The 26134-nt window shown below is 37.4% G+C and overlaps 1 protein-coding gene across 7 annotated transcripts in view; it reads right to left on the bottom strand.

Moving 5' to 3' along the window:
• The window catches only part of NADK2 (NAD kinase 2, mitochondrial), a 41200-nt gene that overhangs the window by 12779 nt on the left and 2287 nt on the right, over positions 1-26134 (bottom strand). For 2 of the 7 annotated variants that reach the window (XM_020795656.3, XM_020795658.3), the window contains exons 2-9: positions 14987-15075; positions 14004-14092; positions 12943-13024; positions 6191-6274; positions 3663-3799; positions 3260-3338; positions 2161-2304; positions 877-932 (exon numbers count right to left, since the gene is read on the bottom strand). In XM_020795656.3, the coding sequence (XP_020651315.3) occupies positions 877-932; positions 2161-2304; positions 3260-3338; positions 3663-3799; positions 6191-6274; positions 12943-13024; positions 14004-14092; positions 14987-15075 (760 nt within the window). Of the gene's footprint in view, positions 1-876; positions 933-2160; positions 2305-3259; positions 3339-3662; positions 3800-6190; positions 6275-12942; positions 13025-13993; positions 14093-14980; positions 15076-26134 lie in introns of those variants that run through there. The other 5 variants (XM_020795657.3, XM_078384485.1, XM_078384486.1 and 2 more) reach the window with 4 other exon arrangements.

Below are 26134 nucleotides of genomic sequence, written 5' to 3'. Positions count from 1 at the left end.
TATGCAGAATACATCATGCGAAAGCCAGGACTAGATGAATCCCAAACCGGAATTAAGATTGCCGGAAGAAATATCAACAACTCAGATATGCAGATGATACCACTCTTGGGCTCCATGATCACTGCAGATGGTGACAGTAGCCACGAAATTAAAAGACGGCTGCTTCTTGGAAGGAAAGCAATGACAAACCTAGACAGCATCTTAAAAAACAGAGACATCACCTTGCCGACAAAGGTCTGCATAGTCGAAGCTATGTTTTTTCCAGTAGTGATGTATGGAAGTGAGAGCTGGACCATAATGAAGGCTGGCTGCCGAAGAATTGATGCTTTTGAATTGTGGTGTGGGAGGAGACTCTTGAGAGTCCCCTGGACTGCAAGGAGATCAAACCTATCTGCTTTGAAGGAAACCAAGCCTGAGTTCTCACTGGAAGGACAAATCCTGAAGCTGAGGCTCCAATACTTTTGCCATCTCATGAGAAGAGAAAACTCCCTGGAAAAGACCCTGATGTTAGGAAAGTGTGAAGGCAAGAGGAGAAGGGGACAACAGAGGATGAGATGGATGGGCAGTGTCATTGAATCTACCAACATGAATTTGATCAAACTCTGGGAGGAAGTGGAAGACAGGAGGGCCTGGCGTGTTCTGGTCCATGGGGTCATGAAGAGTCGGGCACAACTTAACGGCTAAACAACAACAAATATTTTTAGTATGGTATTTCTTTGATCCTTTTTAATATATTTACTAAATATCCTATATAATATATTTACAAAATATGTATATTATACTATATAGTATATTACTATATATAATAACATTAAACACACTTTAGATATTTCTGCTCCTGTTTTTGTGTTGAAAAAAGTTCTACCTAAAACTCACCAATCATCAGGATTTCTTCCACAGCCTGGTTTGCTATCTTGTTGATATTAAATGACCTGAAGACGAAAATAAAATGCCTTCATAAGCATCTAGACCAGTCCCAGCTGCAAGACATTCTCTACCTCACTCCAGCATTCTTTTTCTCATTTTAAATTATAATTAAAAAATTAATTACTGAGCATCACTTTGGAAACCAGGTGGCAGGGTTGTTGTTTAGTTAAATGGATATTATATGAACATTTTTATTCAATTCTTTGCTACATCTGGCATAAAAACCACCTGAACCTTATTCATCTGAACATTAAAAACATATCAACAGTATATTTTACTTCCATCTATTATCATATTAAATATCCTTAACACTGTACTTAAGGAGTCAGGGAGACAATGTACTGTACTTTTTAATTAAGCTACATGTATCAGGGTTAAGGCCTGACAGTTATTTCTTTACATAAAGTGATATTGTTCCACTACATCTGTACCACGCCTGTCAGCATTTACATTGGTTCTTGGTATTTAGTAAACACAAACAAGTGTCAGCTGTGACCATAAAATACTAAAATTACAATCTAAATTACAACTTGCTATGCATACCCATTAAAACAACCTTTTCCCAACCGTGGACCAGTTGGGGGCCGGGGTCCATGTGCACAGGGGTGTGGTGTGTTCACATGGGGGTGTGTGGCATGCTTGCACCGGGAACCCTCCCAGACTGAATTATGGCACTGGGAGCCATCAAATGGCAAGAGGCAGAGCAGTGCTCTTATCTCTGTGCCATTCCCATGCTGCTGCTTCATGCACTCTGAAAAGTGCTTAGCTGCACCTTTGCAAATCATGAGAACAGCACAGGGGTTGTTCCAGCTCCTGTCATTTGACAACTCCAATCCCATAAATTGGCCTGAGAGGTTCCTGCCAAATTTTGGAACTTAAAGAGTCTGACTTTCTTTTCCAAAAGTCCTATCTCTTTCAAGACCTGAATAGCTCAGTGATTTAGGTATCTGGTTATGGAGTCATAGGTTGGGAGTTCAATATCCTGCTGTACCACCTTGTCGGGGCTGGACTCAATAATCCACAGGGTCCCTTCCAGCTTTGCAGTTTGAAGATGATGATGATGATGATTAAAAGTAAGTTAGAATAGGACTGCAGTTCAAGAAAGCTCCATCAAATTCACGAACTGGTCCTTATGGAAGTTAACACTCACTAACCACATTTTCCTTTCTATAAAAATTCCATTTCTCCTTTTGGAAAACATAAAGAAGTATTTTAGAAACACACCAAACTTACCAGGCTTTTGATCCAGTTCCAGTGCATATATTAAGACCTGAACTCTTTTGTTTCTCCCATGGACCATCATCAACTGATATTTCATAGTAAGAGGCCCTATGAAGGGAGAATTTAAAACTGGGTTTGCAGGACTTATAGTTCACCCTGAATGAGACAGAACACAGCCCCACATCAGGCATTTACCAATCCAAAAAGGCCCATTTCAAACATGGCTAAAATTTCACAATTAAATTTTATATCTCAATTTTAAACAGAAAGATCAAGATTTTTTTAATGGTTTTAAAATCAAGTTTCAAAAATTCAGCGAATTGTTAGTACAGCAGAAAGCCATTTTGAAAGCCTTTTAGAATTTTCAAGTGTGATATTGTGGGTTCTTTTGTTAGCAATATTTCCTTTGCTGGAATATGAACACATGCAGCTTTTAATGATTTCTCCATAAGTGTATATGTCATTAAGATCCAAAAGGAATTTTGAGAATTATTTGTAGTGGCAGAAAATCCCTCATCATCTGCAATCTATCCAAACGCACAGTCGTTCAATCCATATTGCTTTGGAGCTGGCCTCAGATCAGGTTATAGCATGAACTATAATCTTTACTTTAATTACATATCAGTTACAACTGCACTTCTTTATAGCTATATATGGCCATTTTCATATTTTCTGCTACTATGTAAACACTCTCCAAGTTTAAATTCCATAAAACATAAAGTGTCTGGCACCTTAACCTTTGCCTTTGAATCATTTTATATACCACTTCATCAGTTAGCCCATTTGTCGCCTACACTCCATAGTCCCAGAGCATCCTACCAAAAATGAACAGTAAACCGCCTCTGAATATTTTATATCTAGAAAACCCTGAGAATTGTCCAGCAGGTGGTTGGACACAATGGCCTTATAGGCCTCTTTCAACTCTATTATTCTGTGATTCTATGATAATCCAAGAATCAAAGGTACACATTAGTAGTAATAGTAATAGCAATAATAATGATGTCTGAATATAGCTGTATGAATTAATAAGTAAAAGCACAGTAAGTCTGATTGCATATTTATGTTTAGGCATTGTGTAAAAGTGATACTCTGGAGCTGACATTTAGCATACCTGGATGCAAGAGATTCTCCAATAAAGACTTCATTTAATGATCTTACTGGCAGGAGGTGTGGTTCAGAAATCTGAGATTCTGTAGACATAGGCAAATTACACTGATGAAATATTGGTTAAGAAGATAAAAGTCTTGAGAAATAGTTAAAGAATCATTATTATACAGTATGCATATGTGTGTGCGTGTGCATGTGCGCATCTACAAACAAAAATCATGAAAGTTTAACAGGACTAGAAATTCCACATTTACAGACCTGATGTTGACAAACTGTCCACTTATTCAATAGATCCTGCATCTATTTGGCATACATTCAATGACATGAAGTTAGTATTTTAAGATGAATCAGAAGCTATTTCACATTGAGGTGGGTTGAATATATTTTATCAGATAAATTATACTTACTATGATCCTGAAATCTTCCATTAACATGAGCCCTGCTATGCTGTTCTTGACTCAGCTGCTGTTCATGCAAATCAACAGGAACAGGGTTAATACCAGTGCCTTCAAGATATAATCGGATCCGCTGTCGCCACTGCCATCTTTAGAAGGAAAAAGTGGTAACAAAGGGAAAAAAATGAAATAGGTGACATTTTTAATAAGCAAGCAGTACATGAATGTCAACCCATGTAACCACATTAAAGAAGTCACTGGATGAAATTCTATTGCATTCCCCTAGGCTTTGCATAATTTACCACAGCTAATTGAAGCTAACTGATGAATGTTGGGATGTGACTTGTGTACCTGACCACATGAACACTTGTTTAACTAAGATGTGCCCTAGCACCTCGTCAGTTAGCTACAGACAGTAAAAGCAGGTCACACAAACTTTGTGAACAACAGGATTCTGGCCATTAAATATCTAGTTGTAAATTGAGCTGATTGTGGTTAGAACTCAATACGAGCCAGATTAAGTTTATAAATGTTAGGATGCACTATTGCCACCTTTCTGCTGCTGGAATGGTGGTTTCACAGCACTTACATGAGCCAAAAAACAGCCTATGTTACAAAAACCAGAACCTGTACCTATCACCATAACCCCATCAGCATAAATTTCAGTGGAGAACTGTTGCCATTTAAGACACTGGCGTAGCTTTTGCTCTAACACACCAGTTGTGTGAGATATGGTGTGTGTGAGCAAATGGCTAATCCAACATCTTAACTTGCAGCAATTCACCGCTGAACGTCAAAATAAAGCAATCGCTGTTGTTTTATAACCAAATCTGTTATAAAACATCAATGTCTTTAAAATGTGCATTTATTCCAGCAAATGTTACACATTAGCCAGAAACATAATGCAATCACCAGTGTTAGAAATCTCTGTTGTCTTACCCAACTGATCACCTACAATATGCCTATGTGCCACCAGAAAAATGTGAAGGTTTCTAGGTGTTACATTTAAGCATCCTCCTACCTAGCTCAGCCTTTATATTGTGAAAGTTACTGTATACAATATTGCATTCAAAGTCAATCAAATGTTACTATATTTATTCTCTAATTTCTCAGAGGAAGTAATAATGTTATTTTGTATCTTTAGTCTACTGGTCCAAATATACTCCCTCATTATAACATCATGCTATAAATTAATTAAATTTCAAAAGTTTTCCTGAGTTGATAAGGACAGATCACATGGTATATATTTGTATATAATGCTTTACTGGTAAGTAAACAGCAGAGTTTCTTCACATTTTATCCTTCTGAATCAATAAGAGATTATTAGAAAGATGCTTAACTGGTAAGTCTTAGTACAGCATGGGAGGGGGCGGGGAGGAACTAAACAACTCCATGATAAAATAAGGGTTTTCTTCACAAATCTTTCCTATTGAGTCAATTCACCACCACGTAGAAGACAGATAATGCAAATAGGTATTTACTGCTAGTTTTATCAATTTACAAATGGAATCTGCAATGATATACTGCAGATGTCCCTGTTCCAGATAGCCACACCATTCCTCAAGTTGTTCCACTCCATTCTCCTTCCCTTCTATGGTCACTAACAGCCTTCAATGTATTATAACGTGGGCATTGTTATGTCCTCCCCAGTTATTTTTTTACTTCTGCAAACAATGGATTTCCCTCAAACACACTGATTATCTCATTTTTCAGTGGTTACAAACTTGTCAACTCTGATCCAGATGAGTTCCTGGTGTGATTTTCATCATTTTGTATATGAAACAGTTTGCTGAAGAAAACTTATTTAACACTGCTGATGTTTTCCTACACTCTCCATTATGCAAATATCCCACTGTAGCTTGATGACAAACTGGATTAATTTATTCTTCTCATAATCCAAAATCTTGATAATTTATTGACTGATTTTCCTAAATATTGGCTGAAATCTCATTGTGGTGCTATGCAAAAGGTATAACTTTCAGAGGCAAACTGCCTCCAAATGCCTCTTTGGACACTGTTTTTCAGTTAAGTTTGTTTTTAGAGTTCTAAATGGTTTTAATCATTCAATGTATTTTAATCAGTATTATAATTTAATTGTTTAAACGTATAGTTTGCTGTGTTTTAATTCTATTCTTTATAATACCGTGAGTCACCTTGAGTCCCCTTATTGGGAGAAAGGTGACCTATAAATAATAAAAATAAATAAATTAAGAAATCACCACAAACATTGCATACTGAGCTATGCAACTCAACAGACAATAGATAATATTTACAGATATTTCTTAAATTGAGGCAATCCACCTCTGAAAGTTAAAGCCTTCTGTGTAGCGGCACAATAGGATTTAAGCACTGCCTTTAATGGGATTCATTAAGGAGGAGTATGCACAGAAGCAAAGAGTAAGCATTGACTGGATACAGCAAATCTTACATTAGGGCAAGGCTGGCACAGATCAGTTCTGTAGCAGTACTGTATGATTTTACACACACAATTTAAAGCTCTTTAAAGACTATTGTCTTTAGATATGTAAACTCAGACTTACCTAAATTCACCTCGATAAAGTTTCTCTAAGGCATCTGGAAATGAGTATGTGTATCGTACAGGTAAACATAAGTGGCCTTCTGATCTAGATAAAACAATGTAAAAATAAGATATTAAAAGTATCTTGCTACAATCCTCAGACAGAACTCTATTCTCTCTCATTCATTTTAAAAAGGGGAATAAATAGTATACTAGATTATAGGAACAGGATTCTTAGAATTATTTATTTTAAACTACAAATCTTATAATTCCCCATTCTGGAAGTTCCACCTGACAGGAAGACATCTACAAATCCTAAATGTAGCTCATTTGGGGAAAAGGCCAAAAAAATACATTACCTACCTGTAACCATAGTTCTTCTAGTGGTCTAGTGAATTCACACAAATGGGTTGTTCAGCGCCTGTGCTGAACTTCTCAGAAGATTCTAGAGCTAAAACTAACAATTTAGTGGGATGTTCCCCCACGGGGCACATGCTCCTCCCACCCAAGATTCCTCTCAATTCCTAAAATTTGTCCGCCGGGCAGAAGAGTCATTTAATATAACCCGTGATTGACAGAGGGGAGGACGGGTGGGATGTGTGAATTCACAGAGGACCTCTAGAAGAAGTATGATTACAGGTAGATAACCTCTTTTTCTTCTTTGTGCCCTCTATAAATGCACACCAATGGGTGACTAGCAAAAGTTTCACTTACCAGATGGTGGGACATCATGGTAGGAAGGATGCCAACACAGCTCTGCCAAATTCAGCATCACTGCGTGCTCTCACATCTAGACGATAGTGTCTGACAAAGGTTGATGGAATAGACCATGTTGTAGCATGACAGATGTTAGGAATCTCAATTCCATGCTGGAAGGCAGTAGATGTTGACAGCACTCTAGTGGAGTGTGCATTCAGTTGATCATGAGGTGACTTGCCTGACAGTTCATAAGCCAGAGATATAGTCTGGCTTATGAACTGGAAATGGATTGTGACGAGGCTGGGCCTCCCTTCTGAGGACCATGGAAGCATATTGTAGATTTTAATTGTTGCTTTTAACTTGTTTATGCACAATATATTGTGAGCCGCCCTGAGTAGACTTCTGTCTAGAAGGGCAGGATAAAAATCAATCAATCAATCAATCAATCAATCAATAAGGCCTGTTAGTTTTTCTGAGTCTTATTTCTGTCAATATAGAATGCCAGGGAGCATCTTACGTTGAGCATGTGCTCTAGAGGAGATGATGGTGATTGGAAAAAAGATGGTAATATAATCGGTTGATTAAGATGATATTCTGAAACAATCATAGGTAAGAAGGAAACATCAAAATATAAAGTCACTTTATCTGGATGAAACTGGGTAAAAGGTGGATCAGAGCGGAGGGTAGCAAGCTCACTGGCTCTTTTAGCAGAGGTTATAGCCACCAGGAAAGATGTTTTCAAAGAAAGCAACTTAAGGTTAGAAGAAACCATTGGTTCAAATGGTGGGTGCATGAGAGCATTTAGAACAATTTGCAGTGACTTTTGGGGAATGATACTTTGGCATGGACGAATATTGTTGAGTCCCTTAAGAAATTTCTTAACTGTTGGGTGAAAAAAAAGTTTTGCTGAGCTAGGATTATCTGGTTGATGGGCAACGATGGCTGATGTATAAACCTTTAAAGTAGAAAGAGAGAATGCAAATTTGAAAAGATGGAGTAAAAAGGCAAGTAGTGTTTTTAATGGAACAGGTATTCCAGGTAAGTTATTTGATTCGGTGTACTTGAGAAAGGCTTTCCATTTGTTTACATACAGGAGCTGGGTCAATGGCTTTCGAACTCGATCCAAGACTCGCTTCAAGGCCGGAGTATCCTCCATGCTGTCAAATTCAGTGATGGGAGATCGGGGTGGTAGACCATCCCATCGCTCTGTGTCAGCAGGTCCGGAACCAGAGGGAGTCGGAATGAGTCCGTTGACATCAACCTGAGGTGAGTGAACCACGGCTGTCTCGGCCACCAGGGAGCTAGGAGGATCGCGTTTGATTGGAAGTGCTGAATCCTGATGATTTTTCTCTGAATGAGTGGTATCGGTGGGAATAGATAAAGCAGTCCCTTGTTCCAATCCATCATAAATGCGTCCCCGACAGAGTTTTGGTCTGCTCCGGCTCGAGAGTAGACCTCGCACTTACTGTTTGCATTTGAGGCAAAGACATCGATGGTTGGTGTTCCCCATTGGCCACATAGTTGGTCGAAAATGGCAGTACAGTGGTGCCTCGCTTAACGAGTGCCTCGCTGAGCGATGAAATCGCTTAACGAGGCGCTCTGGGCCATCGCTGGAGCATTCGCTCAGCGATGGCCCCTATGGGGATTTTTCGCTTTGCGATATTCGCTAAGCGATTCGCTTAGCGAATATCGCATAACGAAGCGGGGAGAACAGCTGATCGGCGGTTCCAAAATGGCCGCCGGAAGGTCCACGCCGCATTTTCGCGCCCTGCCCTCGCTTACCGAGGGCGCGAAAATGGCGGCGCTATGTCAGAACCTCGCTTAACGGTGAGTTTTCAAGCCATAGGAACGCATTGAACAAAGTTCAATGCGTTTCTATGGCTTTTAAAATTCCGTTTAGCGATGTTTCGCTATAGCGAAGGCACCACTGTACTTAGAGACCATTCGTGAGTCCTTGAGGTCATATGGCTGAGATGATCCGCTATATGTTTCTTGTCCGTGGAAATGGGTACAGCTGTGGGAAAGATAGATAAAAGGGATGTGGTGGTGCTGCAGGTTAAACCGCAGAAGCCTCTGTGCTGCAAGGTCAGAAGACCAGCAGTTGTAAGATCGAATCCACGCAACAAAGTGAGTTCCTGTCGCTTGTCCCAGCTCCTGCCAACCTAGCAGTTCGAAAGCATGTAACTGCCAGTAGATAAACAGGTACCACCTCGGTGGGAAGGTAATGGCATTCCGTATCTAATCACGCTGGCCACGTGACCATGGAAACTATCTATGGACAAACACTGGCTCTACGGCTTGGAGACAGGGATGAGCACCGCACCCTAGAGTCGAACACGACTGGACTAAATGTCAAGGGGAACCTTTACCTTTTTATGGGAAAGATGTGATGTTGGTAACACCACTCCCACAGGTCGATGGCTAAATAAAGGAGGGATAAAGAATGTGTGCCTCCCTACTTGTTTACATAATATAGTGTGGTTGTATTGTCCATAGCCAATGGCACCACTTGACCCTCGATGATTTGGAGAAAAGCATGGAAAGCTCTGATGATCGCTAAGACCTCGAGATAGTTGATGTGGAGTAACTGTTCTCGTTTCGTCCACAGTCCATGTCCATGTCACTTAGATTGGTCTGCATGTGTCAATTTCGAATGGCTGGAGGATGTTTTGGTTGGTACTGAAGATTTGGGAAGAACTGTTTTGGATTTATGGGATTGACATCAATGTTGTGGAGAAGGTGACTGATTGTATTCTTGTTGAGACGGGGACGCGTACTGAACACGTTTCTGTTCATCGAAATGAGGATGATCATAGTGGGACTGTATGAAATATGGGCTGAAATATTGATATGGAAACACTGGAAAGGGGAAGTATTCTCTGTACGAAGGACCATGCCATGGTAGAGAAATATGCTTTTGTTCCTCCTGATGTTTCTTGGGAGAACAATGGTCAGATTCAGAGCCAGACAACTGGATGTTGATTGCCTGCCCTGATGCAGGGCTGGAATGGGCCAAGGCCAGGCTGGATTAAGACTCAGCAACAGAAAGGCCAACATTGGGAGACAAGTTGCATGTCAAGGCGGGGGCCTGAGACATTGATGGTTGTGTCTCCTCTCTCTCTCTGAGGTACAACCATGCGCCTCCCTGGATGATTCCTCTAATATTGTAGAGTTGCCTGAGGTGGTTTGGCTTGCTTCGTCTTTTTAGTGACCAATTTATCCTTTTTCTTTACTAGATCATGAGCTTGAGATGTCATTTACAAAGTTGACGTTGACTTTAGATTAGCAGCCAATTTGGCTTTCTTGGCAGTTTCCTTGGATAGTGGAGGCGGAGTTGGTGGGTCGGGAGCTGGCTGTGTTGGAATATGCCGCTCTACCGATGCAGTTGGGGGTGTCATTGTCTCCACAGAAGCTGCAGGAGGATTCACGGCCATTTGCCAAAGATATGATCTTAGCCTTTGAAGCCTGAGTTTTAATGCCAATTTTACAAGCGGTGCACAAGTGAGTTGGGTGCTCTTCACCCAAACAAAATAAACACCTCTCATGGCTATCGGAGAGTGGAATTTTGTTAGCGCAACTAACACAGCGCTTAAAAGGGGGCGGTGAGGCCATGAAGTGGGGAAAAAGACGGAAAAATCTATTGAAGAATGCGGAGGCGGGATGTCAAAAATATGGGAAGGCAAAAACTGAAGTAACTTACAGGGGAACGTTGATTAGTTGATTGAAAATAAGAAGATTCAATTTAGATGAGAATCAAAAGGGGAAGTCTTGAATAATATGTTGCAATAGTTAGAAAAATTGTTTGATCTTTCAGAAAGTCCGATCAGCTTGGCGGAAAAAAAGGAACTGAGGGGAATCTTGGGTGGGAGGAGCATGTGCCCCATGAGGGAAAATTCCACTAATTTTTTTTTTAGCTCTAGAATCTTCCGAGAAGTTCGGTTCAGGGACATAACAACCCATTTGTGTGCATTCACAGAGGCCATGAAGAAGAATGTGGCCTTGCTAGGCCTAGCTCTGCCGAACTTCCTGTTCAGAAAAGAAGCTCCCAACTAGCTGAGAGGCAACTTGTCAATTATTACACAAAAGTTGCCAAATATATCAAGGCACCCTGTTTTATAACAAAACTTGTTTTGGAGTTGATGTGACTTAATCTGAGCTTTCCATTTAATCAAATGACAGAAGTAGTAACTGATGCATTGTAGACAAAAATGTTTCTAAACAAGATTACTCTTATTGTTTCCAAGTAAGAATTCTTGATGATTACAGCCTGAAAGAGCAAAGAAATGAAAGAGGACTCAGTAAATAGACAAATATTGAAAGGAAAATGTTTCAATCAAGCTAATTATGGTACCCGATGCAGAATTCAATATTTCTGTTTCTAAGAAATATTGTACAGTATTATTATATCATAAATAACACACTACATGGGATGTTGTTGTTTAGTCGTGTCCGACTCTTTGTGACCCCACAAAGAGTCCATGGGATTCTTCTACATGGGATAGAAGAAGACAAAGACAACATAAGCAGCTCTGGTTGGGCGAGGTTTTCCTTTGTGACTTCGAAAAATCTAAATCTCCATGTAACTTTCAAGAAGCACACAACTACTAAAATACTATGGCTTAAATTCTAGTGCTTTAATTTACACAATGACATCATTGGACAGGGTGGTTTTTCAGAAAATACATTTTTCAAATCTGGCCCGCAAAGATAACAAGGCTCCCTTGGAACCCTTTCATCTTGGGGAAGCCATTGGAAGCAGCTGGAGGAAATATTTAATTTCTGAAAATCATTATAGCAATGGTGGTAATCTTCCAAAATGAAATACTTCCCACATCTCACTACAACCACCAATAGTTTTCACATCACAAAAGGAATAGGGAGCTTCTATGAGAAGAAACAGAATTTTTATTTTAATTTCTGAAAAGCACCATGGCTGATTACACCATCAGTCTTACAAGGCATAAGTTACGCTACTGGATTTCAGGCACTAATTCTCAATACTTGTTTATTAGTGAAACAACATAAACTAGAAAGGCACACTTCAAGGATACCTTATCCTCCACCCTCCTGGAAATCTGTGGTGATGTTTCAACTACTGAAGATGAGACATTTACCAAGTTAGAGTATCATACGATGAAGAACAAAACCTTTATGATAGACATACTTATTTTAATGAAAATATGTATCTCCTAAGCCAACAATCTAATACCCAGATACAGGATGGAGACTAGATATTGAATTAATGAGTAGAGAACATAAAAACAGAAATGATACACAGGGATAAAGAACGGAAATATATCTGTAATATAAATTGGAAGACAATTCCTATGTGCTATATTTATTCCTAAATACAGGTGTTTTAGAAATGGATATACAAACCTATAATATTTAGAATATTGGGCAATCAGACCAGTTAAATTATTTGCTCAGTTAATGGCACAGCACTAGCTGAAACTAATCTTGAAATTTATATACTGTAGAAACTAATCTTCTGCCTAAGCTATTCTTAATCAATACAACCATTCCGTTTCTTAAGCACACTTGCAGAAGTTACAAAAAATTATGAATGATGGGGAAAAGAAGGGAAAATGTAACATGTATTACAAGGGCTATCATCCTCCTGATTATTTATACAGGAATAAGTGCAACTGTGTAAATGGCAGCATGAATTGCTGCTAGTTAATGACTCAATGCCTGTTTTCTAACTTAAGCATGCTTTAAGGCTGATGAAGTGATAAGCAGTGGCCGTTTTTCAGGAATTAAACATTCTCTATTTCCGTTTCAAGGCTCATACAGCTCCATTTAATCCCTCTTATTGTTGGAAAGCAATGGGAGTTACAGGACAGGAGGAGGAAATCTTTAATTGCAAAAATTCTTTGCCCTATTTATACCACTGCACTTAACACTAGTGTAAGAAACCAGTAGGATTCTAGCCTATGTATTTAATAACAGAGAACTCCTTTTTACATGTATAACAACAGAAAACGTCCTATACATACTTACAGTACTAAAATAATTATGAGACTTGTAATACTGCATCTTACAAAACAAGAGATCTAAAAATTTTAGGCTCACCTATCTGGGTCTGTGTTTATTCCAATAACTGGTTTTAATCGGTCCAGTACCTTACTGGCTGCTAGAAGCATTGTGCCATCACCTAGGTGGAATATATCCTTTAAAATCAGATTGTTTTCACATGTGAAAATATATACATTCTGTAAATATCAAACACACATCTTTAAGCCCTTAAACTTTAAACCTTTTAGTCCAAGCATGGAACAATGCATGTTGATGAAGAGCAAGTTGTTAAGCAATTTCTTCAAATATGCAACCAAGATACCTTCTAGTGGCTGAATCCAGTAGTAAGTCACAACTAGAGTAGGCCCATTATATCAATAGGGATGTGGTGAGTCAACTCCTCTGTAAGATCTATTGATTGAATGGACCTACTCTACTTCTGACTTTCTACTGAATTTCAGCCATTGCAATTTAAGACAATAAAATTAAAGTCTGATCCCTATGGAGCGAAAACAACAGTTTGCCCTTCAGATATCTGAAGAATGCAATCATATTCTTTCTTTTTACTGCTGATCCTCACTTCTTTCAACATTTCCACATAGGATGTATTTTCAACACCACTAATTACCTTTTACTAGCATCATCTGAAACCACTCTCACAAACTCCTGAAATTCTTATATACCTGAAGTGTGGTTTCTACAACTGGATTTAATATGATCTCTGACCAATACTAAATATATGCAATATCAACTAACATGTAAATAGTTAACTGGTTAGCTGCCAGTTAAATATACCTATTAGAAAAGTTCTGCAGAAACATTCCAGCTCTGGTATTACAGTACCATGAGTGGTGCTGTTTTTTTTACATGAAATTTCAACAAAATGAATGTTTTTAACAAAATACACTTTTTATAAAATACAAACTCTGGAAAAATTTGACAAGTGAGTCCTAGGAGAGAAATTTATTTAAAATCATACTACCAGCACTAAGTCAACTTCACACAGCATCTCAGTTGAGACCAATCTCTGAGCAAGGAAACTAATCTTTTATGCTATACAAGTATTCACTCAAATTTACTGTTATTTCAAATACACTCCCCCACTCACAAGTTAATACCTCCTGCTGCTACAATAGCATCTGCCCACCGAACAGTCTCTTCATCATATTCTCTGCGTTTAACAAGTCGGACCTCAATCTTCTCATTTCTGAAGATTAAAGGAGACATAAGTGCTTGTTACTTACTCTTTCATGGCTTCAACAATGTACATTTTCAGATTAAAAAGCTAGTTTGTCCTAATCAGACTAGAAAAGGAAGCAAAGTTTGAATACTGAATACAGGAGTACAAGCTATTGACAAGTAATCTGATGCAAAGTATCTATGACTTAATACTAAGCTGTTGTTATAGGTTCATCAGTGGTCTCCATGTGCATACAAAAGAAGATTTAACACAATATTTTCCACCCATTGCTATTTCCTCCATTATATCTGAAATGCTAACATAGGATTATACATCAATAGCAACACTGATATTGCAACACAAATTCAAAAAAACTTCAGAAACATAGTTATGGTTGCCTAGTTGATTAACTGCTACAATGGGTGGCCACAATTAAGAGAACACCATACAGTTAGACTAGAGTAGATAAAAAGCAATGATTTTTAAAAAATCAAATTGATTTAGATTATTGTTTACATTTAAAAATATTTTATCAAAATCATCAAAAAATCTTTTATTTCTTTTATATAATTATTTTATTTAAATCATGATTTAAATCAATTTGATTCAGATCAGTCCACACTGAATTAGACTCATTGTTTCTTTGCAAGAAGCAGCACCAACTATTCTTCTGGACTATATGATACTTCTAAATTCAGGATCTTAGGTCAGCAAGTGTATCACTCCTAACAGAAAATGAAATTACGAACTAGTTTAGACACGTAACATTGTCCTTTGAGCATTTAAAAAACATTTCCTAGATCAGAACTATAATAGTATTTTTAATACAACAGATATAAGGATAATGCAAACTTCTATAAAGCTCCTCTCTGAAATTACTTCTAAGAGATTACAATCACAATTCTTGATACATACCCTTACCTTAAACTATCTACAACATGCTCCACATTTTTTGTGTGAATGTGATGTCGCTCTAGTAGTCCAGTGTAATTAGAGCCCTTTAAAGCAAGCTGTAAAAGGCAAAAGCACAATTAGGTTGAGAAGGAAATCATTACCAAACTATGACACAAACAATTGACAAATGTAATTTTAAAAAGCTATAAATGATAAATTTAAGAATGTGAAAAATATATCAGGCATGTCTTTATTAACTTAAACAAATACTATCAGAATTTCTATCAATACACATTGTGTTATTCAAATAAAGAGTTAGTTAAAAGTTTGAAGCATTATTGTTGTAATTTAAAATTCCAGTTTATATGTAATTCTATTCAATACTATCCATGTACATTCTGGAAAACCAATAAACAGCAAATATTAGAATAACTTATCTTACATTTATCTTTGGCTACAGTTGTGGAAAGACTGAGTTCATAAGCAACTGTTGCATCTGAATAAATTTCATCTTTATCAGATGAAATGTGAATGGGCTACAAGCACCGCAATATACCCACTTTTGTTTATTTGTTTGTTTGTTTAACTTATGTGCTGCCCACACTACCCAGAGACAAAGGTCTCTGGGCAGCTTACAATGATTTAAATGCAATAAAAAGATAAAACAATTAAAATACAGTACTCTAAAAATTGCCATCAGGACCCACAGCTGATATTATTTCAATTAAATATCTTCTGGAACAGGAAGGTTTTGACCTGGTGCCGAAATGTTATCAACAGGAATCTCACTCGGGATGGTGTTCCATAGACTGGGAGCAGCCGCCAAAAAGGCCCTTTGCCTACAAGCCATCCCTCTTACCTTCCTGAGGGATGGATCTTTCAGGAGGGCCCCCTGGCTAGATCTTAATTGCCAGGTAGGTTTATTCCCTGCACCACATAACTTGAGAAGCTGTAGCTATTATATAATCTGCCCATTATATATAGAAACAAGAAAACTATAGTTATCATTTTATCAGAAAGCCAGTAAGCCATCAGCAATTTCCCAATTTGGAAGCAACAGTTCACACTGGCTTCCTGGCTTGTTTTCCTACTCAAAATATGTGGCTGAATCACATTAAATCAAATTGGGAGAGGCCGCGATGCACCACCTGCCTCCAGGCTGAACGCTCAGAGGTCAGGGTTTCCTATCTGTTGAGGTCCATTTCCAAGGCCTTCAGATCCTGCTTGCAGATATACTTGTATCACACCTGTGGTCTCCCTCTGGTGCAATTTCCCTGCACTAATTCTCCATATAGGAGATCTTTTGGAATCCGACTAGCAGCCATTCTCACAACATGCCCAAGCCAACGTAGACATCACTGTTTCAGTAATGCATTCATGCTAAAAATTCCAGCTTAATCTAAAACTACTCTACTCGGAACTTTATCCTGCCAGGTGATACCAAAAATGTGTTGGAGACAATGCATATGGAAAGTGTTTAGCTTCCTCTCTTGCCGTGCACAAAGGGTCCAGGACTCACTGCAGTACATGAGTGTGCTCAGGGCACAGGCTCTATAGACCTGGATTTTGGTGTATGCCGTCAGCTTCTTACTGAGCCATACTCTCTTTGTGAGTCTAGAGAACATGGTAACTGTTTTGCCAATGCGTTTATCCACCTCAACATCTAGGGAGAGTGTGTCAGAGATTGTTGAGCCAAGGTACATAAAGTCATGAACAACCTCCAATTATTGCGTGGAGATGGTAATAGAGGGAGGTGAGTCCACGCCCTGGCCCATGACTTGTGATTTCTTCAGACTAATTGTTAATCCAAAGTCTTGGCAGGCATTGCTAAAGCGATTCATGAGTTGTTGGAGGTCTTCAGCCGAGTGGGCAACAATGGCTGCATCATCGGCAAAGAGGAAGTCCCGCATGCTTCACTTGGACTTTGATCTTTGCTCTCAATCTAGAGAGATTAAAGAGCTTTCCATCTGATCTAGTCCGGAGATAGACATCTTTTGTTACAGTTCCAAAGGCGTGCTTCAGCATGACAGCAAAAAAGATCCCCAACAGGGTCGGTGTGAGGACACAGCCCTGTTTCACTCCACCTCAGATGTCAAAGGGATCTGATGCTGAGCCATCAAAAACTACAGTGCCCTTCATTTCCTCATGAAAGAACCTGATGACGTTAGGGAGTTGAGGTGGACATCCAATCTTGGGAAGTATTTTTAAAAAGCCATCCCTGCTAACCAAATCAAAGGCCTTTGTGAGATCTTATGCTTATCAAATGATTATATTGTCATAACATTTAAAAGCAAGTATCTGGTAATTCAAACATTCACACCTATCTAAATGCTTAACAGCTTGTTTCATTAAAGTGGGAAGAATGGACTCTTCCCATGCTTTTGCCAACAATTACTAATACATTATAAACCATTCATTGTGACCTACATTCAACCTTGGTCCTAATAAGTAGTTTTACACTATAAGGAAAACAACATGAATTCAGACCTATACTGCTCTCACCACTCAAGGGTTATACAACTACTACAATTTCTCTTGAAAAACTAAGAACTATCTGCCACAGTCTTATGCACTGATGAAAATGGAAAGATACATGATAGTGATGACTTCTGGCTTGCTGCTGTGACAAGACAGCACTAGAATGTATCAGTTCTAGCAGTAACTTTACTACAACCCCAGTTATCATAATGTTAGTAAACTGAACTGAGAATATGATTTAAACATATAATGTGTAGCCTGTATAATTAAAATTGTAAACCGCCCGGAGAGTGCTTGTAGCGCTATGGGGCGGTATATAAGTCCAATAAATAAATAAAATAAATAAATAAACATGGGATGGATTGACATACAATAGAATTTGCAGAAATATTCTTCCTTACTATAAGCATTATATGGCAGACTGATTGAAATCATTGACTATCATGTATCTTTTTTAACAAAACATTAATTTTTCAATCGATCTACATTTAATCATGCTTGTTAAACACATCGTGTTACATGGGTTACTTACAATCATTTGTTCTTTGCATCTTGGTGTCTTCTCAGTAGTTTTAGCATACAATATTGACTATTTTATACATATTTTCTTTATATAATTGTTTAGCCATTTCTATCTCCACATTTTCTATATGTCTATATCATAACATAACTAATGTATATTAAGTACTACCGTATTTTTCGCTCCACAAGACGCACCTTTCCATAAGACGCACCATTTTTTTAGGAGAAGAAAACAGGAAAATATAAAATATATAAAATATATAAAATAAGTCAAGTTAATAATCCCTTTTTAAAGACACTGTTAAATATATGGTATAAGTATAAAAAGAATTTATGTTCATCATACTCTCCATTTAGATTAGTGACAGAAATAGAAGATTTTCCTACCAATATGAAGGTGTATATGGATCTATTTAAAGAAGAAAAAGTGATTAGACTGAAAGATTGGTTGTATAAAATGAGATCGATAGATCAAATGAAACAAGTATTTCAAAACAAGACTATTTCATGGTTGAACTATGCACAACTGGAAAGATGGACTAAGGAATGGGCAAATAAATATAATAAAGGTAGAGAACACACAAAATTTGAGCAATTTTTACTTTCATATGAGGACATTCAGATGACTGACTCAGTAAAAGGTACAGTGAGTAAAATTTATTCACTTTTTAATTTAGAGGAAGAAGAAAGTGAGAAAGAAGGATTGAAAATGGTGTGGGAACAGGATATTGGGAAAAGAATAAATGAAGAAGAATGGAGGAGGATATGGAAAATGAGGATTTTAAGATTGATGTCAGTAAGAATAAAGGAAAATTTTTTTAAACTTAGTTTAAGATGGTATTTAACACCGGTAAAATTAAACAAAATCAACACCAGTCATCCGAATGTCTGTTGGAAATGTGAGAAAGAAGTTGGTACATACTTTCATATGTGGTGGGAATGTGAAAAGGTACAAAGTTTTTGGAGACAAATTTTTAAAGAATTAAGTTGTATCTGTGGAAAAGATATAGAATGTAAGGCTGAGATTGCTTTGTTATCAATATATGAGAATGTGGAATATGACAAAATGATTAAAGAATTGATAACTAATCTAATAACAGCAGCTAGATTGATTATTGCTAGACAGTGGAAATTAAAGACTGAATTACAAATTGAAGAATGGTATAAAGAAATATGGAATATAGCATTAAATGATAAATTAACTTGTAATTTAAAGATGAAGAAAGGAGAGTTGAAAAAGAATAATTTTTATGTAATATGGGGTAAATTTTTGGAATATGTGTTAATAAGGGGAAAAGGGAGAGCTCCAAATCAAGAATCTATGCAGTTCTGGAGAGGAGGACAATAGAAGAAGAAGAATGAGAAGAAGAAGAAGAAGAAGAAGAAAAAAAAAAAAGAAGAATATGGCAAGAGGTCCCGTATATGGTGGTGGGGAACACTGTTATTGTGTTGTAAGTGTATATGTTTTATGTATATGATTTTTTTTTGTTATAGTTAATAAAAAAAAAATTCAAAAAAAGAAAAAAGAAAATATAATCTGTTTTCTTCGCTCCATAAGACGTAGACTTTCCACCCCCGTTTTGTGGGGGAAAAGTGTGTCTTATGGTGCGAAACACGATGTGTTTAACAAGCATGATTAAATGTAGATCGATTGAAAAATTAATGGAATGTGAATGCTCAATATATATATATATATATATGGACACAGTTCAGTACTGCAAGATATACTGTATATAGAAATCCCTCATTTGTGGCTGTGCTTGGTAGAAAACCAGTGGCACAGCTGGGAAATTATAAGCAGAAGCCTCAGACTTCTGCATGAAGGAAGGTTTAGAAAGTCTATTTCTGGTTTGTCTAAACAATCATTTCCTAAATTTGTCCAAAACAGAAAACTATAATCTAGGAACTATAATAATAAATATTCTCATACTACGGTACCTGAACTAAGCAGTTCAGTGTAACTACTTACGGTTCTTGCTTTTTTTCCTTCCTACTATTCAGAGGCAAAGAGAGGCCACTTCTGCAAAAGCAGAAGTATGGTGACACCATTGGGGGTATAGACAGGGAAGAAACATGCCATAACTTGCAGTGTGACCAAGTTCTCCTGCTCGGTAGCAGAAAATATTGAAGAGGGCCTTTGCCAAATTCAGTTACTAGAGTCCACTGCCAAACATATCTGGGGACTTCTTTGTATGCACCAAGAAATTTAAGTGGAGTTTTTCCCCGTTGTACCATACCACTTAGGGGGCTAAATGTAACTAATGATCAAAAAATAAAGAGTTACCAATGAAGCCACTATGGCCAAAATTCTATTGTGAAATATCATGCATGGATGGGGAACTGCTGGAATGTTTAACATTTTTCTCTCCATTTGTCTAAGAAGCAAGTGTCCAACAAAGGCACGTCCATGTATGTGACAGACAGCTGACAAGATTGTGCATATTGCTAAAACAATTCTGGTTTAAAAGCTTTAAAAACTTGCAAACCAGAGATGGTAAAAAAGTTGGGAGCCTTAAGGAGATTTTTTAAAAAAAGTAAAAAACAAAACTAAGCATGTGAAAGCAAATCAACAAACTTAGAGAAGGGAGAAACAAAATTGTCCATACACTTCTTTTTAAGGATATCCTTCTCAGTGAGAACACTTCATTGTAATTCTCTGTAGCCTCAGAATGTTGGCTAGCTAGCCTGTTCAGTTGACTGTAGGCATTTTGAAGGCTGAACAGAATTACAAATAGTTGCTAGACTAAACTGAGAGAATATAATCTGAATTGTGTCAATGTTGCATCATTATGTTAAGTTACACTCTTAAAACAAATGCTGAATATATCATGAACTTACTATTATGAATTAGTACTACAACATTTGGAAGAAATGTTGTGACTCAATTTAGTGTTAAATCTGCAAGAACACAGTGTGGAAATCTGGAAATATAATGGAACTGGGTTGAAAAATGAAATACAGAGCCATCTGCTTCTCTGAAAGTTGATCTATGAAAATCCCTCTAATGTACCAGATTATATTCAATGGGCAAAGGAAAAAAGCTACACTGCAATGAACTACATAAAACAGCCTAGAATGAAATTGAGTCATTTGACTAGTAAAATAAATTTCTGAATTAACCTTTGCATTACAGCATCCCAACAGAATTTACAATTTAAATACTACATTACATATAGTTGCTTGTAAAAAATAGGAAGTATTTTCTTTACTTTATGAATCCCAAAATATTTTGTAATTATCTTGTTACATTTAAAATTATATTACTACAGAAATCAGTAGCTGATTTTTTTAAAACGAGTAGCCTTTTGTACTTTCAAACTAAGCCCTTTTAATGCCTTAGGTGTTGTAGCTTGAAATCATGTAGGATTTTACATGCGTGGGCATGTGGACAAGCATGTGAGTGTGAGTGCAGGAGTGCACACATGTGCTCCTTTGGCCCTCAAAAATGTGGAGCATATATGATGTGGCCCTCCTGCTGAAAAGTGAGGAGACCCCTGATTTAAATGATAAGCTAGACCAATGTTAACACTTGTTCTATTTAGAATGCAGGCCTACCAGTTACAGCATATTGCATTGAATTCCAGCTTACTGGGGAACTCTGAGCAGCCACTTGCCTTATAGGCAGCACCTTATTTTTTAAAAAACTGTGATAATAGTAACTGAAAACCACTTTAATAGATACAGGTCAAGCATACATTGCCATCCTTGGAATGTTATTTCAGTTATCAGTTTTTTAAGCTGACTGACCAAAGAAGTAAATACGATCAAACAAAATGTTTCTTCTCTTAGTGATGTGTCCGAAAAGTCTCATCTCTGTATCAAAACATAATATAAGAATTACTATTAATTCCAGGAATTATGTATATGCAAACAAATGCAGTCTCATATGTCCAGCAGGACACGTTTCTAAAAAAGAAACATCATGAGGTCCAAATTTTATTTATGCTATCCTGTTCTCTCCTTTGAAGATCCTGAAATAGGAACATCTGCGGAGGGATTAAAAGAAATTGAATCAGCCTGACTTATGTAGAAAAATTCTAATCTACATATAATCATTAATCAGATAATACAAACATGGAGTTTTCAGTCTCTAAAGGAGCAAAAATTTAATATTTATTGAACACCACCTCTTTCATTTACTTATTAAACCATAAAATGAGGGTGAGTATTTAAGCAAAACAAAGTAAGTAAAATTACTCTGTTTAAGTAAAACCTAAACAAAAGTGGTACAACTAGCTGAAGTATGAAAAGAACGACTGTAAATCCAAAAGAAATGTCATAGCCTGCATGCTTAGAATCTTGAGATGTCCACTCATACAAAATGTTAGAGATGAACAAACTATGACCATGTCTGATCAAGTGGGCTATAATCCACAGAAGCTCACACTGAACTAAATTTGTTCATCTTAAAGTCAATAAAATACAGAACACAGTTATTTCCCTCAAAGAGGGCTTTGCAGTGATGAGGTCGCTAGTGAAAGGATCCTGATTTTTCTGCTCATTAGTGTAAGATATCATAGCTTTAAGCATATGAATAGACACAGCACCTGATATTAAATTCCAGTCAGATTCATGGAGGCACTGCTTATAACATGTTTTCAAAATATTAGGGCTTTACAGGTGACAAGCAATCAGAATGGCTAGTAGAGTGCCATAAGCTCCACTCAGATGGTCATCAAAAGTAACTAGGAAAACGCATTCTGAATAATTTGAAAAATCAAACCTACAGAAAAGACAAGCTTATACGTTTAACATAAGCTGCAAAGTTGCACACTTAAAAGAACTACTATCACAATCTCTTTTACCATTTGAAAAACTTGAGTAACAAGTAAGAACTCAATAGTACCATATTTTTTATGCAGATATGTGGCCCTGCACCACAATCTGCACAAACAATCATTAATGGTTGTGTGAAAATACTGCTCAAAGTAAGTTAATTCATAGAAATAGAGATGGGAAGGCCTGGCAGAGAAAAAAATGGATAAAATGGGGGGAGAGCTTTTTCCCCATTTTTTCCAAAGCTTTTTCCCCCTGAATTTTTTTAAAATGGAATGTAGAATATGTTATTTTACAATGATAAATAGTATATCTATGACATGGATTCAAACTATATAACATGAAGGTCTTAATGAAAGACTTCCAATACTTTATGTATTTAAGTTCTCTGAGAGACAGAAACAAATTATGGTAGAAACAAATTATTTTGAAGCTTAGACAAATGTTTGTAGTTTATCAGCTGTAAAGCAATGCGTCCACATGGTTTAGAAACTGAATTGGAAGGAACTCTGGGTAGAGTGGGCGGCATATTAAATAAATAAATAAATAAATAAATAAATAAATAAATAAATAAATAAATAAATAAATAAATAAGCAAGCAAGCAAGCAAGCAAGCAAGCAAGCAAGCAAGCTCTATCATATGTATATCTCAGTCAGATGTCTGCCAGGGTAAAGAAGGAACCAGAAAGATGCCCTGAATTTCAACATTATCAAGAACTAGATGATCCTGCCAAGGGCATAAGTGCAGTTGATACAATACACAAGAGTGGGCTGTTTTAATCACTGTACGGAGGAAAAAAGGCTAAAATCAAGTTCCCACAGGTACTTAAGCATTCAGGAAACAAATGTTTCCAGTTAGCTATCTAGAACAATCTGCTCAGTGAAACACTGTATACCCTAGTTTGCTGTAGTAAATTCAACATTTGCAACATCAAAGCAGTATATGTCTCTCCCATGTCGATACTTCTGTTTCACTTCTGCTCTTTCTACTGTATTGCACAATACACAATCCTGCACTTCACTGAAAAAAAAGCAGTTAATCTAAAACTGTAGTTTGGAGACCCCTTTATTTAGAGAATAAGGATGCAATCCAGGTCAGAAGACCAGCAGTCGTAAGATTGAATCCACGCAACTGAGTGAGCTCCCATCACTTGTCCCAGCTCCTGTCAACCTGCATGTAAATGCGAGTAGATAAATAGGTACCACCACGGTGGGAAGGTAACAGCGTTCCGTGTCTAGTCGCACTGGCTACATGACCACAGAAACTGTCTACGGGCAAACGCTGGCTCTACGGCTTGGAGACGGGGATGAGCACCACATCCTAGAGTTGGACATGACTGGACTAAATATCAAGGGAAACCTTTACCTTTTTAAGTTCCACAGAGCTCAATTAGGCTTACTTCTTTGTGGTCATGTATGAGATTGAACTATAAGGGCCCAACTTTTCCTAGAAGCAACAGGAGATAGTACAGTGGTGCCCCGCTTAACAATTACCCCGCTCCACAACGAATCTGTTTAACGATCGCAAAACAATGTTTAGATAGGAAAAAACCGCTTTACAATGACCAGTTCCCTGCTTTGGGAACCGATTTTTCGCTTTATGACAATCAAAACAGCTGATCGCCAGGTTTCCAAAATAGCCACCTGCTGTGCAAAATGGCTCCGCACTGTGTTACAGGGAGCAGAAAATGGCCGCCCTATGGAGGATCTTCGCTGGACGAGCAGGTATTTCGCCCATTGGAACGCACTGAACGGTTTTCAATGCATTTCAATTGGCTTTTTTATTTTGCTTGAAGACGATTTTGCTGGAACGGATTAACGTCATCAAGCGAGGCACCACTGTATTCTACTATGCAGAACAGTTTATTGACATAAAATGACATTAAAAAGAGCAAATATTTCTTTTTTTAGAACAGGGGAAGGTACAAAGTTTAGGTCATTAAAGAGCAGGAAAAACTGTGCGAGTTCCCAAACTAGCACCACATATTAACTCCTTACTGTGTAATCTTATGGAGAATCATATTTAATTATCTGCAACTAAGTGTTTTGAACCTTGATGAGATTACCAATCATCTCCTTCACAGACTTAAAGTAGCTTTTTAACACTAAAAGAATGATAGTTTTATGGATACGTTTTTCACGATACTTCACTGCATTAAAAACACAGTTATATGTAGCCTCTTTCATTTAACTCATTTTCTCTTATAACTTCAAAATAAATACCAGTCCTATAGGCCACAAATTTGTTGAAGCAAGTCAGTGCCTATACCAAGCAATTTCTAAACTATAAACTCATCAACAGACACCAACTCAAGTATGACAGATGCCACTTCATTGGTTTTAGACTACCATTAAGATGGTAAATCTGATTTACTGTAAACAAGTCTCGAGTGATGCACATTAGGATAACAATACTAATTTCACATATACACTATTGGAGTCTTAATTTGCAGGGAAAGAGATATAACATTTTTGTGGTAACTCAAAAAAATTAGTCATCTCGGTGCACAGCTGTGGTGATAAAGGAATATTGTACAGTATCTTGGGATAGTTAGGAAAAAAAGAAAATGAACTGTCAATATAATAAACCCACCATAGATTTGTCTTTACACAAATTGATGGTTCAACTATATCTGAAACAATGCATGCAGTTCTGATAATTGCACCATACAATTTCCAACTTTATGATAAAGTTGGAGATGCAGAAACAACAAAGTGCTCCAACAGATGGAGCAATTTCCAGAGTTTAAACATGATAATATGTAGGATTTTAGCTCAGAAAACAGGATAGTAACAGGTGACAAGATAGTGGAGTATAACATTTGAATAATGTCAAAGAAGTGGATTTTCTCCTTTTCTCACAGGGGTCATTCAATGAAGATGAGTGGCAGGATCCTCTCTCACCTAGACAAATTGAAATTCACTGTAGCTTTCACAGGGCAACTGCCTCACATCATGAAGTCAGTGTAGACATTTGTTGCACACCATGTTGCACAACAAACAATGCCTACACTGACTTTAGAAGCAATCTGCCTCCAAGTTATCCCAATTGTCAGTGCTTCAGTTATCTGGCTGCAAAGACAGAGGTTAGGAGTTCATTTCCCCAGGATGCCTCTAGAAGAAGGGAATGGTAAAATATTTCTGTGTATTCTCTACCTGTAAAATCCTGAAAACGGTCACCATAAGTCCGAATTGTCAAGGCATGTTATCATCATTTAGGAATTTAGAATGATCCCACCAGTTCTAAAACTGATCTTTTCTAATTGTTTCTAATTTTGTGGTCCCAACAAAAGGGACAAAATGTTTACAAATGTTTACAAATATGTAGGAAGGACTCCCTATACCCCAAAGACCCTGTACAAATGGTTTGCCCCAGACAATCCAATGGTTAAAAGGATA

This window comes from Pogona vitticeps, chromosome 2 (assembly GCF_051106095.1).
Source record: "Pogona vitticeps strain Pit_001003342236 chromosome 2, PviZW2.1, whole genome shotgun sequence".
Classification (NCBI taxonomy): Eukaryota; Metazoa; Chordata; class Lepidosauria; order Squamata; family Agamidae; genus Pogona; species Pogona vitticeps.
This window is presented reverse-complemented; position numbering and strand designations above follow the sequence as displayed.